Consider the following 17,767-nt stretch of genomic DNA (forward strand, 5'->3'; position numbering starts at 1 on the left):
CGAGAGCTCACACGCCCAACGACTAGTCAGATGTCACGTTACCGCTACGTCCATTTGTAAAATCTCTGAGGTGCATCCATGAGCAGAGCCCTAACCGAACCCAGGCGGTGACACACTGTCACTCTGTGTGTGGCCACATTTGTGTTTCTGTTTATGCATCTATTTACACAAATGAGAGCCAAGCTGGCCAGTCACACCAGAGCAGACGTTTGAAGAAAAATACAATATGCTCATTGGCCTAAGTTTTGTACATAGCCTGTGTTTTTGGTAATTGAAAGGTGAAATAGCTTTTTATTTGGGCTAAAGTTAAGACAGAAGACCACAAGAAAAGAGAGAGAGAAAGATAGTGAGTAAGACAAAGGAGAAAAAGACATGAGAAGTATTAAGACGAGATGAGAGACCGACAGTGGAAATGTTGAGGGCATTTCTCCTTTTGCTTCATCTGCTGTATGTAACAAGCTGTGACCGCCAACCGCCTTTGTGTCCTGTGCCAGCCGGGGTTCGGTGCCCTGCTCTAAATGGACTGTCACAGCCAGAACATGCCATGAATGCTCCGCTTCACCCACCTGCTGCTCAGGCCACCCCCTGAGTCCGGTTCCCCAGGAACGGACAAACTCTGCCTGGGGAAGTCCGGTCGGACGGGAGCAGGGAGGCTCCACGCCGCAGATCTGGATCCCGCTCCGCCAACGTGCCCGGGAAAAAGGCTGAAGAGCATGTGTTTGCGCGGCAGAGGGAACTCCACCGTTCCCTGGACACTGGTTTGGAGGAGGTCCCAGCACGGCACGGAGCAGGGTTTGGCCAGGCACGAGTCCTCAGAGGGAGCCAGGCTGAACAGTGCTGTCTCTGGGATCTCACAGGCCTGAGGAGAGGACACGATATAAACATGATGAAGAAAGGTAAAGAGGAAAAGAGGAGATGAAAGAAAAAGAAAGCAACAAAAAGGAGGAGAGTGGACGAAAAAAGAAAGAAAAGGAGGAGAGGAGAGGAAAGAAAGAGGAGGCAAGGAGAAATGAAAGGAAAATAAGCAGATGATGAAGGGAAAACATTAAAGCAAAATAAGATGCAAGACAAAATTTATGGAAGTGATGAAAGCAAATGAAAACGAAGGAGGGTGAGTGGACAATGGTTGCGTCAGAAAGGGATATGAGATGGGACATGAAGAAAAGAAAGGCAAAAAGCAAAGAAGATGCGAGTGAGTACAACAAAAGACACATAGTAAAACCACATTGTTATTGTACCCTCTACTCTCTCCCACTGAGCTTAGTGCTAAATTGGTAGCAGAGGAGCCCTGCTGTGCTGGTTCAGCAGCCAGTGAGCAGCGGGTAGTTGAGCACTACAGGGATTAAGCACTAAGCATGATGAATAGAGCGACTAGAAAGGCATTCCTCGCCTTGTTTGTGGTCTGTGTTATTGTTAAGCCCATCGCCCGCTATTTAGTTTTTTTTAAGCTCTTAAAAAAAAAAAGGGGTTTTCAGTCAATTAGTGGCAACTGGCGAGCTCTGCCATCCTCCTTTAAGAGGATCTGAAGGCTCGTTAAATGACATCACTGCATTGTTGCTCTCTTTGGGGACAGGCAGCAGATGAAAGCAAGTGTGGAAAAAAACCTGCATCCAATTCTGGGTGTTTGTCTAATGTCCAAATGAAGTGCCATTGCCACATGGTGAAAGGGGTGGGGAGAGGGTGTGGGGGTGGGGTGGGGTGGGGGTGGGGGGTGTCTGATGGAAAACGGCTTGCCGTGTCCAAGCTGTGTGCGTGTGTGCGGTAGCGCACAGGGAATATACTGTATGTGTGAAGTTTCAGAAACTTCAGCAGGACAAGAAAGACATGATGCAGGGCCACACGGAAACGAAAACACACACACACACACACACACACACACACACACACACACACACACACACACACACACACACACACACACACACACACACACACACACACACACACACACACACACACACACACACACACACGCCTTATTGCTCTGAGGTAGCAGTGAGGAAGTGAAGCTGCGGGCCCTGAATTTACACTAATTCTGTGTTTTAGAGAGCTGGAGCTAACAGTAAAGCTGGTGAGTACTTAAGAGACTGGGCAGGTGTTGTGATGTATGCAATATTATTAGCCTGGCCTGAAATGTCTCGTACGTTTTAGCGCCATGCCAACACAAGCAGTTGTTTTAACTGTGCAAACAAGGGTGGAGAAAAGCAAATTAAGATTCTGTTTTTGTGCATTTCATATTTTACCACGAACAAAAATAACCCAGAGTTGACACGACTGATTTCACCGAGGAAAAAAACGCTGCGCTCTTGTGAAACGTCCGGTGAGTCACACTGCCTAGGTTTTCTCATTGCATGTTTGCCTGCGTGGTGGTTTAAAGACATGATTCAGAGAAACCCTCAGTTAAGCCAAGAGAGAGAGAAGGGAACTTATGCACGTCACCTGCTCATCAGTTCCCAGTGGATTGGCCGCCAGCAGGGGCCTGCACTGGATCATGTATGGGGTGTTGTTGACTAGAATGGTTCTGTCCTCTATCTGGAGGATCTGAATGCCGTGTCGCACCACGGACGACACGCAAAACTGACACAGCTGCAGAGGAAACAACGGATACCAAATTGTCATTTATTGCTTGATAGAAAATAGGCGGTATAAAGATAGAAAGATAAAAACGATTATTTTTGTACTGTCTGCGTGAAAGTTTTTTTAGTAAATTTCAAAATTCAATGATGAAGCTAGTTACTGCTGTTTCCCTCACCTTCTGCCGTCCGGGAAAGGCTCCCAGGGTGATGTCGGCCTCTACGTATCCCTCCTCGTCCAGAGTGACCACCTCTGAACCGGATCCCTCCTTCCATCGGGGTGAAGTCAGGTCGTGGACCAGTTTGAGAGCTGTGGACTTGTGGACAGTGTTGGTGTGGGCCCAGTAGATGCCAATCTGGAAGGCTTCCTGGACGGTGGGAAGGCAGTGAGGGAAAAATTAAAGGGTGGGGAGAAAAACAGATGGAGGAAACAGGAGATCAAATCGTTGTCAGTCATCTCAGAGGAAATGAGCTAAATTGACTGTATGTGATTGCCTTTTAGAAACGGCCACATGTGGGGGTCAACTGTGGCTTCATTACAGACAACTCAGTTTCAGTTATTGTGGATTCTTTACGGTTTTTTATTACTGTTTTTTATTGCTCATTTGCTTATTTATAATACTTGTTTTGATCTTGTTTTTTTTACTATGTCTCTTGTTTGCACTATTCCCTATGCTGCTGTAAATCCTGTAAATTTCCCTGCTGCGGGACTAATAAAGGATTATTTTATCTTATACTCAGCACAATGCTCCCGACAGTGTCCGTGTTCACTGCATAGCATCTCAAACACGCCTGGAACTGAGGAGTATACAACCTCCGTGACTACTGACTTTGTTAAGAGGACATACTTTGTGTCCCACAGATGCTGGAATGACACACTGATTGGTCATCTGGCTCTGCAGCATGAAACATGCTGATCAAACAGAAAATCGTCTCAGCAAACCAATCAGCTCTTGTTTCAGCGGAGAGCAAATCATCTCCTCACTTTTCATGCCATGATAAACAGCAGGGCTCTATGGAAACAATGCTTTATTTGTTTTTATTTCACGGGCTTTTGCGCATTTACAACTTTTAATTTTGTTTCTTGGAGCTGAACTGCATCAGCACTTGTTCTGACACGCTGCCTTCCCCGCTTAGCACCGTGCGACAGTGGAATCTGTGTACGTGTGTGTTATGTTCCACAGGGGAAAAAAATCATCTGCAGACCTCTGCTTCTGATCTCAGAAGCCAGTGAGGACACATGCCCGCGGTATTTGGTGACAAAGCTTGGCTGCAGATAAAGACTTAGGCGGGGAATATTGTTGTAATGCAGCTTTGGTGGACGGTTGTCTGCTTATTATTCAGGATGAGGGAAGAGCTGGCTTCAGCGTGAAATGCCACAAAAAGGCTGACTTCCAGGTCCTGATCTAAAGACAAAACACGTCTTCAGCACAATGGGAAGATCACTGTAGATCCTGCAGTCACAAAAATTAGGATAGCATACAGAATCAGAAATATTTTCACTGGCAAAATTGGCCAATATTAGACTTTTAACCCGCTGGGGAACATTGATGCAATATGACTTGTTTAATTTAGAATAGTAAACGGTATGCAAGTATTATATAAAACTACAATCACCAGCTTGCTGTTGTATTCCCCCGTCATTGTTTTTTTTCTAAATAATCATTAACTGAATTCTTGATCAGTTTATCCGTGAGATCAAGTGGACGTTTTTGCCAAATTTGAAGAATTCCCTTCAGGGCTTCCTGAGATTTCATGTTCACAAGAATGAACTGGATGGACGAAAACATTATCGCTCCAGCCACGGCTGTAACCGGTGCAAAGGCATAAAGTGCACTTTTTAATAATCATGCTCATGGAGGACACATATACGTATATGTAGTTGACAGCATACCTTGAAGTTGGGGGGCACAATGACCTTGCCGGCTGGTATCTGCAGCACGATGGTCTCTCCCTCGAAAAGCCAGAGGTCCCATTGGGAGCGGTTGGCCAGCAGGGCCCAGGGCAGCAGCTCCACCAGCAGGGTGTTCAGCCCGGACTTCCAGCAGGACAACTTAACCTGCATGGGACTGTCCCACTGGGCAAGGGGCTCCAGCACTGACCTGTGTGGAGAGGACACACCATTACTGAAATCCCCCTCCAATGGATACAGATCAATCATACAGCCAGAATCAGAGGAGGATTTGGTCTTTATAGTTCAGATGATGCACACATCATAAGTTGCATCAGCACAAGCAGCACTTCCAGGCTAGACAATGCAGACATGCTGAACACATTTTTCTGAGCTTGTTTCTCATTTAGACACAAAGCTACTATGACAGCCATATAGACAGAAAGAGGCACACACAGCTACCTGTAATGCAGTATTGATAAACAACCATTATTGTCAACCTGGTCATTTATGCTCAATTACTTAGATTAAGGATATGATTTGCCCCGTCTACTCTATGTGATTCATCTATGGACATGTTTCACACAGTGTGCAGTATGGAACAGCGTTGAAATGTGTCGTACATAAACAAACAATTGTTGCACTGTTTTACTATGCAAACAAATTAACACACTGACAGTCTAAACAAATACACATAAAAGAAAAGGTCTGCATGCAAGTTATGCAATGCAAACAGATAGGGCATCTGGGAACACACACACAAGGGCATGTGGAGACAAACAAGGCAGACAGACAGAAACACACAAGCATCCAGTCATTTCACAGTAATCATGGTCCTGTGAACCCTAAACAGAGCACAGCCAAACAAACAGTTCCCTCAGACTCCCTCTGAAGTTCCTAACCATCAAAGGGCGACCCAGCTAAACCTACCAGCCTGCCACCTCAGGCTTGTCACATACCCTAAAGACTCCCTCCGCTGTGGAACGGGGACTGCTGTTCGTTTGGTTGAACGGTACGTTGACCTCGAGGCCGAGGATCAGCAAAGTGCGGGGCTCATAAATCACATTACAGAGCTCAAAGAAAATAAAATAAAAAAAAAGGTAATTGAAAGAAATGTGCTCAGCAGCTTCTGTCAAATATGCCAACTCTGGAGCTGAGGTTTTAAGAAGTGTGAATTTTGAGAAGCACACTGCTCTGAACCCCCCCCCCCCCACACAGCCTGCAGCTAGGGCTTACTCTAACCCCAACCACTACAAGATGTTTGTTTAACGATTGTGGAGGTGCCTCTCTGTCATTTAAAAAATCCAACAGAGAAAGAAAAATAACGTTTACCACTTTCAACTTCCTCTGCCCCTTAAGACGCAATATTAACATGCTCCCTGCCAGGCAGTTGGTTTGGTTTCTCCACCGTACCAGAGAGACCGGGAACCCTCTTTCAAACAGGAAAACTGCATCCCTGTTATCAACATTTAAGAAAAATATAAATATTAAACTGTGGCTTTCACTTGCTGTCCAAGCTCTGAGTATGTTTACGGATAGCAATCGGTGCTATTAATCCTACTATTTTTTTTTTTTTTTTTTTTCTTTCGCCCTTTTTCTTAGACCGTTTCCCCCTCATACACTTGAACAAAAAGTAGCAGATTCTTGGGCTTCAGACTAGCTGCCACTGTCACTTCCACGATGGGAAAAGTTTTTTGGCCTTGGGCATACCCTTGGTGGGGGGAGACCGGCTGACGGAGAAACCCTACACCAAACCCGCCAGATAGCAGCCCTCCACCGTGTGTGTGACATTTAAAGTTGATCGATGTGAACGGTGGTGTAAGTATGTAACAACAGCGTTATGAATGTGTGTGCACACATGTGCAGGGCAACAATCCACGTGCGTGAGTACGTATAGAGAGCAGAGAGAAACCCAGAGGGCAACCACAGGCAGACATATGGCCCACATGTCCAGCAGACATTTCCACTGGGACTCTCTTGTAACTGGGAGCCTGCGGGAGAGCATGTGGCTGCTATCAGGATGTGATTGCTTTGTGACAAAAGATGATTCCCAGAATGACTTCTGCGGACAGATCCACGTGTGCTGCCCTGATTGTGTATGGGCCCTTGTGCACAGCGGGCCACATTTGCACCCATCTGTACAGAGCGCGCACTGTACGCTCTTGCGAAGCCGTGCCAAGTTCTTTAACGGCACGCAAAGGCCCTGTGAGAAAGTGGGACTGTGAGTGAGTGACAGCCTCCAAATCTCCGGTCCGTGGGGGCGACTTCTGATGCGCGGCTCTGCGTTGTCATCGCCGTTAACGGTTTTATTATGTGAACAAAGAGTCAGCAATAAAAAGAGAAGCCTCCCGCATTAAAGGGTTCGCTTGCACAACTTTGTGCTTTGAGGAGGCAAGCTGTATGAGGCCCACTATTAGAGAACACACACTGAAAAACACACCATGACATTTGTGTTATGAAATCTAACAGTGGGATTTAAAGCTTGCCGCAGAATTGCTTCAATAAAGATGGCACTGAATTATATTATGTTGACTTATTACAATGGATCCGAAGGTGTCGTGCTGCACCCATGTTTGTTTAGAGTGTGAATCTGGTTATAAACTCTCCCGATGTGAGTGTCATTATTTCTTTATCCTGCCTTGCTCCACCTTGTTTATCCTACCTAGTATAGACGGGCGTCTCAAAATTCTGTTTAAATGAAGGCAAATCGTGTAAGTAAAAAGCCTAAAACTGCATTTCTCACAAATGCAGATCACTGAACAGCAGCAAGCGGTGGGTTACCTGTCAGCATCGTTGGCGGTGTAGGGCCACGGCGGCCCGGCGGAGGGCCTCGGACCGTAGAAGTCGGCCAGGATGTGCTCCAAGTTGTCCTCGCTTACGTTCTTGTTCATGATCTGTTTGATCAGGCTGGTGGAGATCGGCACGGCGCAGTGGGAAGCGTCTTCGTCCTCCCTGAAAGACAGACCACAAAAATCGTTATGGATTTTGCTGATAAGAGGAGTATTATTCCCATCCATACATGTCCTCGCAGGACATGTAAACTCAAACATGTGCTATCTTAACCCAACAATCTGCAGGGTCCTCCTGCCAAGCAGGCTCTGTACCAGCTGATTTCATTTATCTTGATTATGTCCTCCTCTGTGGTGGACGGTGTGATAAGCGACTGCTTGAAATGAAAACCTACACACTCGTGGGGCCATAAAGGCACACGGTTGTGAACCACTGATATTTTTGTCAGTAAACCTGGCTTGGAAGCATGTTTACTTTTTCTACAGTCAGAAATTATGTTTTTTTTTTATCTCACTGAAGAACAAGACATCTCTTGACAGCAGCAGACTATTCCCATTGTTCTGTTCACAACAATCGCAGTGATCTCCGGCTAAACTCTGCTTCTTTCCTGAAACCTCGGCATGGGCTTGAATCTCCCTTTTGTTTGGGATTTTTCCCTTCCTGACATGCAGTCTTGTTTTACGAATGCTAATTCACAAAGATCATAGAGAAAGCTAAACAGCAGTAAATAATCCTATTGGATACCTCTGCCCCAGACAGTGGTCAATTATGGCTTTGCAACAACAACAAAAAAGAACTTAATCCAAACTGTAATAGCTTCTTCTCTTTCTCTGGGCAGCATCCAGTTCCACTTGGCTGAGGCAAAGCAGCCCCCTTACCCCAGAGCAGTAGTTTATTAATAGAGCTCATTGTGCTATAAAAGGAACCAAGGTCTATTGCTTATGGATCCGGGGGCAAGACAGAGGACGTTGACAAGGTGTTGACAGGAAGCTTTTCATCCAGACCAGTTCCTGAGGGGGGTTGGGGGGAACTGGAAGAGGCTTCTGATTGTAAACCCTCAGTTTTCTAATGTGGTGGCCGGTACAAGGGAATCGGGACTTAACGGTTCTGGCTAAGACCCGTCTATGTCTCTCTTGCGTCGCAGACCGCAGCTCTGCTCTCCACCTCGTCCATTAGAGCCCACAACTATGTGTAATTACAGGAAGGAAAGACGAGCTGTTGACCAGTGAACATTGGAGATTGGATCCATCCTAGAGGTTTGGGGTTGGGGTTGGGGGGGTTGCTTGTGTGCATGTGTTACATGTGTGTGTGTACGCGAGTGAAGGTCCGTTTACGGTTGTGGCTTGTAGTGTGTGTGTTTTTGAGGATGGAGAGAGATGAGGGATGGATTAAGTTTGGAGGGGGGGTATGTAGGTTTGGGCAGTGAGAGGCAGTTTAGGCAAGGGACAGATTGTAAACACAAGGAGTGCTGCGGTCGCAAACCAGAAAGACAAGACATTTAGTTGTTTCTGAGTTCACTTTTTTTTTGGGTGCACGGACAAAAAAAAAAAAATCTACAACAACAGGGGCCAAAAATATTCCCAGTCACTGTATGGCCACTGTGGTTCCTTAATGGCAGCTGAAATCAAATCAAAATCAGATACATCCAAACACACAACGGTTACAGCAAAGAAATCTCTCAAGGGGATTCAATTACACTCAACGTTAACTCTGTTTATTCAGATCGCCACTAGTTGCTACCAAAAGGGGCGACGTGTCTTTCATGGATCCGCATAAAACAACATAGATTACAGATGTACAGATAACAAACACAGTAGGAACAACAAAGACGCGACATGTACACATGTGGTATTCATTTCCCCCCTGGGGCCACCCATACAGAAACATAAACACTCGTGTTACTGAGAGACACTTTGGACTTAAAGCATCTGCCATTGTGACATGACACATGAGGTACCACGGAGATGTCATTAGTCTCCACAACCTACAGATGAATTACACATACGACATTCTCTTTTACGGGCAGATTTCGACTCAACCAAAACATTTAGATGACTGATTTATCTCAGCGGAGCCCTCCACGACAAACTGGATAAAGAGCTGGCTCTTACAAGAGGATACGCAGAATATGAGAACGTGTGAACACACACTGACATACTGGGGCCCGAGCGAGTGATGTATGTGACAGACTTGCCGTGATGAAGTGGCAACTGTCACACTTGCACTGGCACGTAGATAACTAAGACAACGGCAGATGCAGACCACACGTAGTAGACGCGAAGTCACGTCATCCTCATCCACCCACAGAACACATGTGCATGCACACATTCCAATACGGGGGCGAAAAAACCTGCTCACTGTTAGGGCCTGCATCTAAATTAGGTGTAATTATGGTCCAACCTGACATGTTGGAGTTGGGAGTGTCAGTGTCTCAGCTGCTGCCAAGCTGGCTTCCTGTTCCCCTGGACTGTGCCGGGGTTCCCCTGGATCACGTCTCCATGTTGGCTCACGGAAATCGAAAATGTGGTGCGAAAGAATCTTAAGTAAGTGTCTCTCCATCTTTGTTTCATCGAGGCATAAAAAAGAATAACCACGAGAGAAGACCAGAGTCAGACTCTGCAGTCCTTTGCGGCAGTGGGAGCTGGTGGCTGATGACATAATATGACACTGGACTGAAAGAACTAAAATGTCACATGGATTTTCCTGCTGATCGGCAACCATCTTGGTCATGAGGAAATAGTGAGGATGGAAACTATTGAGGGTCACGTAGACTACTTGCTTGGTCCTTCAGGTGAGAAAGTTATTATTTTATACACTTTACATCTACTTTGCCTTATGGGGGGTTTAAATGTATTGTAAATGTTGGGCAATTCTATGTTGTAGATGGTCTCAATGTGATAAAAAGCTCCATGTTTTTTGTTCTTTTTTTACCTGGCCTGGAAAGTCAGGTGGTGGGTGAGGTCGGCCTCGGTGTTTAACAGGGGCTCCTGGTGGCCATGGCCGCATATCAGCTGGCTCTCTCTCAGCCCTAGACTCCTCTTCTCTATGTGGACCGTTACTGGATCTGGCAGGTGGCTCCTCATGACAAACAGTGGACTGAAAACCACCTGAAACAAGGGGTTCATACAGAACAATCATCAGTGGGACAAGCTGCTGAAACAAACAGACAGTACTGAATTAAACTGGGAAAAGGATAATTAGATGTTCAACAATTCAGCTGCCATGTATGTGTCTCGTTTTGGACTAATCAATGAATTCCAGCTCATCTAATAAGAAACACTGGGTTTAAAATATGGCAATAAATTGTGTGACAACAGCACAGATCAATGAAAAACAAGCCAGGCTGGTCTGGGATTGTTTTCATTTCAAATGACAACAAAGTGAAAAGAAATGCACATGGGTATGTAATGCTTTGGTGTTCTCTCATAGGGGACTTCCCATTATTCTGAAACCCTAAAAGTTCCAAAAATGACCCATTGGACCGAAAGCCCATATATCCAACTGCCCTTTATCCCAAAAACAAGCGCGTTTGTTGGTTGATTTTGTTTGTTTAGTTGGTGAGGTTTTGGCATGAGGAGTAAATGAAGATTAGGCCTGGTCACGCCATAGCAGAAATAAAAATATTGCCACCAGAAGGGTGTGTTTTTGGAGCAATGGACATTTCCTTTTTGGAAAACGGGCTGTCGGGTATAGGGGACATTTCTTGGTCTATTGGTGGTTCTGGAATAATGGCAGGTCATAGTAATCAATAACATATTGCTCTCACTGTCTGGCAAGAGTGGCTTACCCTGCACATTGTAAAAGCAAATAGAGCATCAGGAAACAAAACGACAACTTTGTGTTACAATATGGAAATGAACAGTAGGGATACTCACCACTCTCTGCTGCATGTGAGAGCCAGGTTCAATTGTGATAAGAGTACACCAAACATAGAGCAAAGAGCCACTGGAGCAAGGCACCTGAAAAGACACAAACTGGCCGTTATTGTCAGTCTTATTACTTAGAATTTGAGTCTTACAGTACTTGGTAGAATGTGGAATCTCATATATTTCCATTATTGCTAAGGGTTAATAGAAAAAAAGATTGATCAAGGGCACTCAAGGGCAACCTGATTGTTTTTGTTTGCGGTTACAATGTCAAAATCTGGATATCTGATGACTTTATCGCCTTGTGCTGCCTTTTATTCACAGGCACAATGTTTACTGCTTCCATCAGTAACGCATTATCATGTTTTGTCCTAAAAAGCCTTGTTCCCTGGCTTCTTCTAGTAGTTAAAAGTTAAAGTCTCCCTAAAGCCCTGCGACACAACATCACAGCTGAGGCGACTGACAACTGCTAGCGCCGGATAAATGGGCCATTACAAGCGCTTAAATCTTAGCAAGATTTAAACACTGAAATGCCACGCCGAAAAAGGCTGAGCACTCTTAATGTGTCACTGGTGTTCGTCCCATTCGCTCCCTGCTCCTCATTAAATAAGTGGGGTGCCAAGGAACATTACAAGCGGTTTGGTTTATGACAGACTGGGGACTTGGTGGGGGCAGAGAGAGTGGAGCAAAGACACCATTCACTTTTAATAGACTGGGCCTTGGAAAAAAAACAAAAAAAATACAGCCTTGTTGGGATTAGGTAGTGAAACTTTGCAAAATAGATACTCGATAGGCCTGATCCACCAAAAACACTCACGGCTGGGATAAGGTTGAGATGACCTCCTGTGCTTTGTCAAAAGTAAAGGATGATGTTGAAAATCAGAGTTAGGGAGGAGGAAGGTGAGATATGAGGAAGAGGAGTTACCACAGATGGATTACCGGTTAATCAGGAGACGGATGAGAAAAGAGACAGGGGAGAGTGTCAGAGGTTGGAACAGGTGGACGAGCTGAATGCCAGGGGATGAAGTAAAATATAGAAAGAGGAGTGAACAGCTACAAGATAGACGAGTGAGCCAGTGTGTGGGCGAGGGAGATGGGGGAGGAAACGAGAGAGTGAAATATCGGGAGACGGACAGAGATAGAAAGATCTGAGGATCCAGCTACTAGTCCAGGCTCTCATTCTGAGCCAAACCTCCACATGTGTAACAAATGGCTGATCTGAGGAGAGCAGATAACAGCAGAGAGGTTGGAGCGGAGTCAGATATGTTCACGCCCGCACACAGGAGCTGGAGCGGCAGGAACCAGCTAGCTGTGAACAGCATGGAGCTTATAAAGGAAGAAAACAAAGACAGAGGGGCCGACAAAGACAGGGAACAAAGAAAAATACAGAGAAATGTGAGAACCGCAGGAGACGGACTGAAGGAGCGATTGTCTGGCGCCAATCCAGCGGTGTGAAAGAGCCTTCAAAGCCTCTCCCTGTGCCCACGTATCAGCTAGTGTTTCCTGTCGTATGGTTAGCCGTGTTATGAGAGAGCATAAACTGTATTTTTTCTGCCTCTCATCATGGTCGGGTTTTGGGTTGGAGGACCTTTGTAAGCCTATCTGAGTGGACGATCTCAATCTGTTCTCCCACCGTGAGCAGCTCTGCCACTGTGACCACCCAGGAGAAGAGGATCCGGACACAGTTGGTGGTCCAGTCACCGGTTCCAAACCTGTGTGTGTAGCTTGAGTGGTTAGAAGCTGTGGTGCGTGCAATGTGTGCGTCCATCTGTGTTTGTGAACAATATCCTTTCCTTGTCAAACGCATCTTTCTCAAAATGACATTTTAAATATACCGTACCTGCACAACAGAACTGCCGTTGCCCTTCTCCCTCCTCTCCAGCTGAACGTCCTGGGACCAGTCCTCATCCCCCCTGGCCCTCACGCACAGCTCTGTCATCTCTGCATCCTCCAGCACGTATGAGGGCAGCTTGGCCCCGGCCTCCAGGCAGTCGCAGTGCTCCCTGACCACAGTCTGGCTGTCCAGCCCCACGTAGTGCTGCACCACCCGCAGCTCGATGTCCTGGGTCAGGTAGCTGCACATCACCTGCCGCCCGCAGATTATTACCTGGAAGAGAAGAAGGTTACAGGGGTGGATTGAATGAAAGATGCTTTTTACATTCTCTGTTCATTGAGAATGACATTACAGAAAAATGGGTTACTCTCCAAACTTCAACAAGACACTAATGAGAGTTTGAAACTGGCTAAGCTCTCGATCTAAAGCATTTAGATCTTTGACTGTTAAGTCTAGGGTTGTTCATAAAGAAAATTATATTAGGGTAAAGTGTGTGTGAGAATTGCTGAATGAGCACACTAAGCACTTCGGGGCAAAAAAACGTACAGATCAAACTACTACAAATTACTACGACGAAACAAACTTGTGTACCTCAGTGAGTTTTCACTCCACGTTGAAATCTAAAATAAAAGTAAAAATTTTTTTTAAGCAATGATGGGGGAGAGTCATCATTCGGGGAAATTGTCACCACTGAAAGGTTACATGTTCAGGGAGATGCATCCCACCTTCAAGCATTATGGATCAGTAAAACTGATCCCAGACCTGATTGCCTCTGTAGCTGCAGGGTTGCAGCCTGGTCACTTTCTAACTGCCTGATCATTGAACACTGTCACTGTCTATCGCTCCATGTACCATATGCAAGCAACACTTTTCTTTTAGTAGCAAGTCATGATCCACTGATATTCGTACTGTACATACAATCCCTACTTGTGTGGAGATATGCATGTTATCTTTGAATTTATGGACACAAAAGCACACACACTGAGCCAAGCCACCACCACCAGGGAGCTCTCATCTGGGACTGACACATCTAAATGTGCTCAGGATTGATTGCCATCACCACTGTGTGTCATTGTTTATGTCTGCATGTGTTTTGGCTGTGTGTGTTCTGCAGGTTGTGGCACTGGTACTGATATTGGAGAGAGAGAGAGACCTTAGCCTCTGATGAGAGAAATCTCTCCATAGATCACGTCAGCAATCAATGTGATCTGCCAATGTAAATGATAAAGAGGCCGTTACAATAAAAGACCATAGCTGGACAAAGAAGAACAGTGCGTGACACATCGAGGATGAACCCCACCCCGTCCCTCAAAAAGTACACAAGACGAGGTGCGCAAGCGGGAGCCAACGTCCTCTGTGGTGGCGACCACCGTCCCACTCTGATGATGCATGTTGTGTGAATTGGATGCCACCAACACTCAAACCCTTTCATGGGATCCAATGGAAACAAAATGTAAACAAAGTCTGGGACAGACGGGGGAAGGAATGCGAGAGGGCCGAGTCTGTTTTGTCTGGAGGACGAGAGGGAGACATGTAGGACGCTTGACACTGTTTACATAACAAAGTGTCACCGACGTAATCCGATGGCATCTCAGCATTTTCAGGAACGCGGCGGCTCTGCGTTGCATTCATGGTAAAACATGCTGTTTGTGGTGTGAAAAGGGGACCGCGGCTGGTTTATGATTTCCTGTGATCTTCCTTGTGTATCAATGGGGTGGCTTCAAGTTCATAAGCTTTTGTTTGAGGGCCATAAAAACAGATTATGAAAACTGACAAAAAAACGACATGCTGTCCCTACATTCTTGGTGTTGTTGAAAACTGGGCCTTCTTTAATGTTGTGGTGTATTTTCACCACAAATATACCCAATTAAAATGTGTTGCCAGTACTGTGAGTCTTTTCCTTTTTCTGTAAATTAAATCCTGGTTGAGAAACGCTCCACATCGTCTCTCTCCTTTTATTACTTAAAATAACTCATCATTATGCTGATTAACCTTAATGCTTATATATGAAATCTAAAATTAATACTTTTTTATTATAACAAGAAATAAAAAAAATTAGCATGACAAGTCTATGACAACTGAGCGAACTTCATCTAGTGATGAAGACTAAAGCTCCCCAAAAAAATATACTATATAGAGATATTTTTTTTTCTTGCATTGTTTCTCAGATATTTACGATGTCCTGTGTGCTTCTCATTACGATAAAAACGTGACAAATACAAAAACAAACGGCCAGTAAGCCGTACCTGTTTCTGGACACCGTTGAGCTGCACCACCTTGATGATGAGTGAAGCCGTGCGTCCCTTGTATTGAATGGTCCTCAGCAGTGTCCCCACGTTGTCCACGCTGAAGGCCTCGGACCAGCGCCAGTTCCCCCATCCCTCGATGCAGATGTGCAGCAGCTGCAGGACGGGATGGAGCGGGAACACACACACACACACACACACACACACACACACACACACACACACACACACACACACACACACACACACACACACACAAACAGAGACAGAAGAGAGCAGACATCAGAGGTTAGTCTCCTTGCCCTTTATTTATTCACGAGCAAAAAGGCAAGTAAACAGTCTTTGTTTAGAGGATTTTGGTAGAGTGAAGGGAGACAACAGAGTTCCTGTTTACTGGTGCTGAACCTGCTGCTGGAGGGCCACACATAATAAACCGGCCGGTGGGAAACAGCTGATGTGGAAGCTCATTGTGTGTGTGTGTGTTTGCGGTTAGATGCGGAGTGCTCTGTTCTCCACACGTCTAAATAAGAGGCAAACAGCCTGGCTCTCAACCTTCTAGGCCTTGTCTCCGTCACCTCAACGTGGAGCACATCCACGTGTGTGGCTGGGTGCAGAAGCACAGACTCAGGAGGACAGGGATAAACAGCTGCGTCCTATTGTTTGACATGCAAAAAGAACCTTGCGACGGCGACGTTTTTGACCAATTTCTTGTTATGTGGTTCAGAACATGGCAGCAGGGTCAACAGATCGATACAAGATAACTACAGCTGCCGATGGTCTGCACACCAGTGTTTTAGATGCTTTGCAATGCAAAAGGTGCACATTGCTGCAGCCTTGCTCCTTCATCTAAATCCACACACACACACACACACACACACACACACACACACACACACACACACACACACACACACACACACACACACACACACACACACACACACACACACACACACACACACACACACACACACACACACACACACACACACACACACGCGCAGGTCAAATGTCCATCCCTGCATACGGTACATCTGTGCTCCTTTTAACGCATGCGTGACAAGGAAAAGCGAATTGTCAAAACAATGTGCGTGTTGTCACGAGATTACGGTCACAATACAGGAGCAGAATCATAAATACGCAGGGAGATCTAAACGTCCCCCCTCCCGAGGCAGCGCCGCTGACCTGCCACCTAACTGAACTCTATTTGTCAGCCCAGCTGCCAACACAACTTCAAACTTGCGAGAGCTGGAAAAGGGAGGAGGAAGGACGTGAGAAAAGACAAAGAATGTGAACGGTATAGTCAAGAGAGACAGGAGAAACGACTGGGGGAGACTGGGGTAGGGGGGGTTCAATCCTCTCCCAGAGGAGTTGCGACTAGTGTGGAACACAGAAAAGCGTTTTTGAAGATTTACACTTTGGTCTGTCGTCTCAATGTGCCGAGCGTTTAGCCAATCTGACTGTAGAAAAACAAATTACCCTGAGGTCAGAGAGCACGGGGGACCCTGGTTCGGGACCTTCTATGTTTCTCTCCGCTGTAGTCTTTCCTCACCGTTTGAAGGCAGATTTCTTTACAATAACATTCTTAATCAAAGCCTGAGTTCACTTTCTTCAAGATCATCCCTCCTCCCTGTCGGCTGAGTGGAAATGACATAATTTCTCAGATCTCCAGCTCGTTGGACTAGCTCACGGGGAAAGTGGCAGGGTGGTGTTAAGAGCCAGGTGGCAGAGGTTAACGTAAAGCCTAAGGGCTTTAACACACCAGGGGACATGACGTGTAAATGACACTAGATGCGAAACACTTATGCAAATATAAAAAACTATTCCTACCGGCAGCGATGCAGAATTGCGACAGCTATAACATTTTTCAATAAAAGGTTTTAATAGACTTGCAATGGCAGAGGACCAACTACCAGGATACTATTGACCGGGTCAAGCAGTGTCCCTCTGTCTGAGGTCAAGGGTTGTATAGCCTAAGCTACTGTAAACTATTTGATTGAGTTTCCTTTTAGTGAAATGCTCTGCGTTCCCCTTGGTAAATAGTTACAGAGTGTATATATAGGGCTTTTATTGTGAAAGGTAAAAACAGCAAGAGTGGATCTGTTGTGCGCAGCGATAGTCAACGTTTAAAGGAGTAATCAAGTTTGCTGTCTGGGTTCGGACCAGGCAGTTACCTCTGGTTCTGAAAAGTGAGTAAGTGCATTGAACTTGCATTATCTCTAATGTCCATCAGGGGGCGACTCCTCTGATGTATAGAAGTCTATGAGCAAATGACTGAACTTCTCTCTTGATTTATTCCCTCAGTAAACATTGTGAACATGAATTTATGGTCTCAATCTCTAGTTTCAAGTCTTCTTCAATACAGCATGATGTTCATTTGTAAATTATGGTCCGTTTAGAGTCAAATAGACCATAAAGCAGAGAGTGCTTTAGGAAGGTGCTACATTGTGATTGACTGGTTGCTATCAGAGCCATATTCTGCGTCACTACGTCAATCCAGCGCAGTCCAAATATGGTCACTTTTGCTCACTGGTTGCAAAAAACCAAGATGGCGACCCCCAAAATGC

The 17,767-nt window shown here is 45.7% G+C and overlaps 1 protein-coding gene across 1 annotated transcript in view; it reads right to left on the reverse strand.

Moving 5' to 3' along the window:
• The window catches only part of LOC129110086 (intermembrane lipid transfer protein VPS13B-like), a 328,960-nt gene that overhangs the window by 13,715 nt on the left and 297,478 nt on the right, over positions 1 to 17,767 (reverse strand). Inside the window, 9 exon segments of the mRNA XM_054622236.1 lie at positions 567 to 859; positions 2,440 to 2,586; positions 2,753 to 2,941; positions 4,468 to 4,675; positions 7,246 to 7,416; positions 10,186 to 10,361; positions 11,130 to 11,213; positions 12,961 to 13,227; positions 15,201 to 15,356. Of these exon segments, the coding sequence (XP_054478211.1) occupies positions 567 to 859; positions 2,440 to 2,586; positions 2,753 to 2,941; positions 4,468 to 4,675; positions 7,246 to 7,416; positions 10,186 to 10,361; positions 11,130 to 11,213; positions 12,961 to 13,227; positions 15,201 to 15,356 (1,691 nt within the window).

The sequence above is a fragment of the Anoplopoma fimbria genome, chromosome 20 (genome assembly GCF_027596085.1).
Source record: "Anoplopoma fimbria isolate UVic2021 breed Golden Eagle Sablefish chromosome 20, Afim_UVic_2022, whole genome shotgun sequence".
NCBI classification, from domain to species: Eukaryota; Metazoa; Chordata; class Actinopteri; order Perciformes; family Anoplopomatidae; genus Anoplopoma; species Anoplopoma fimbria.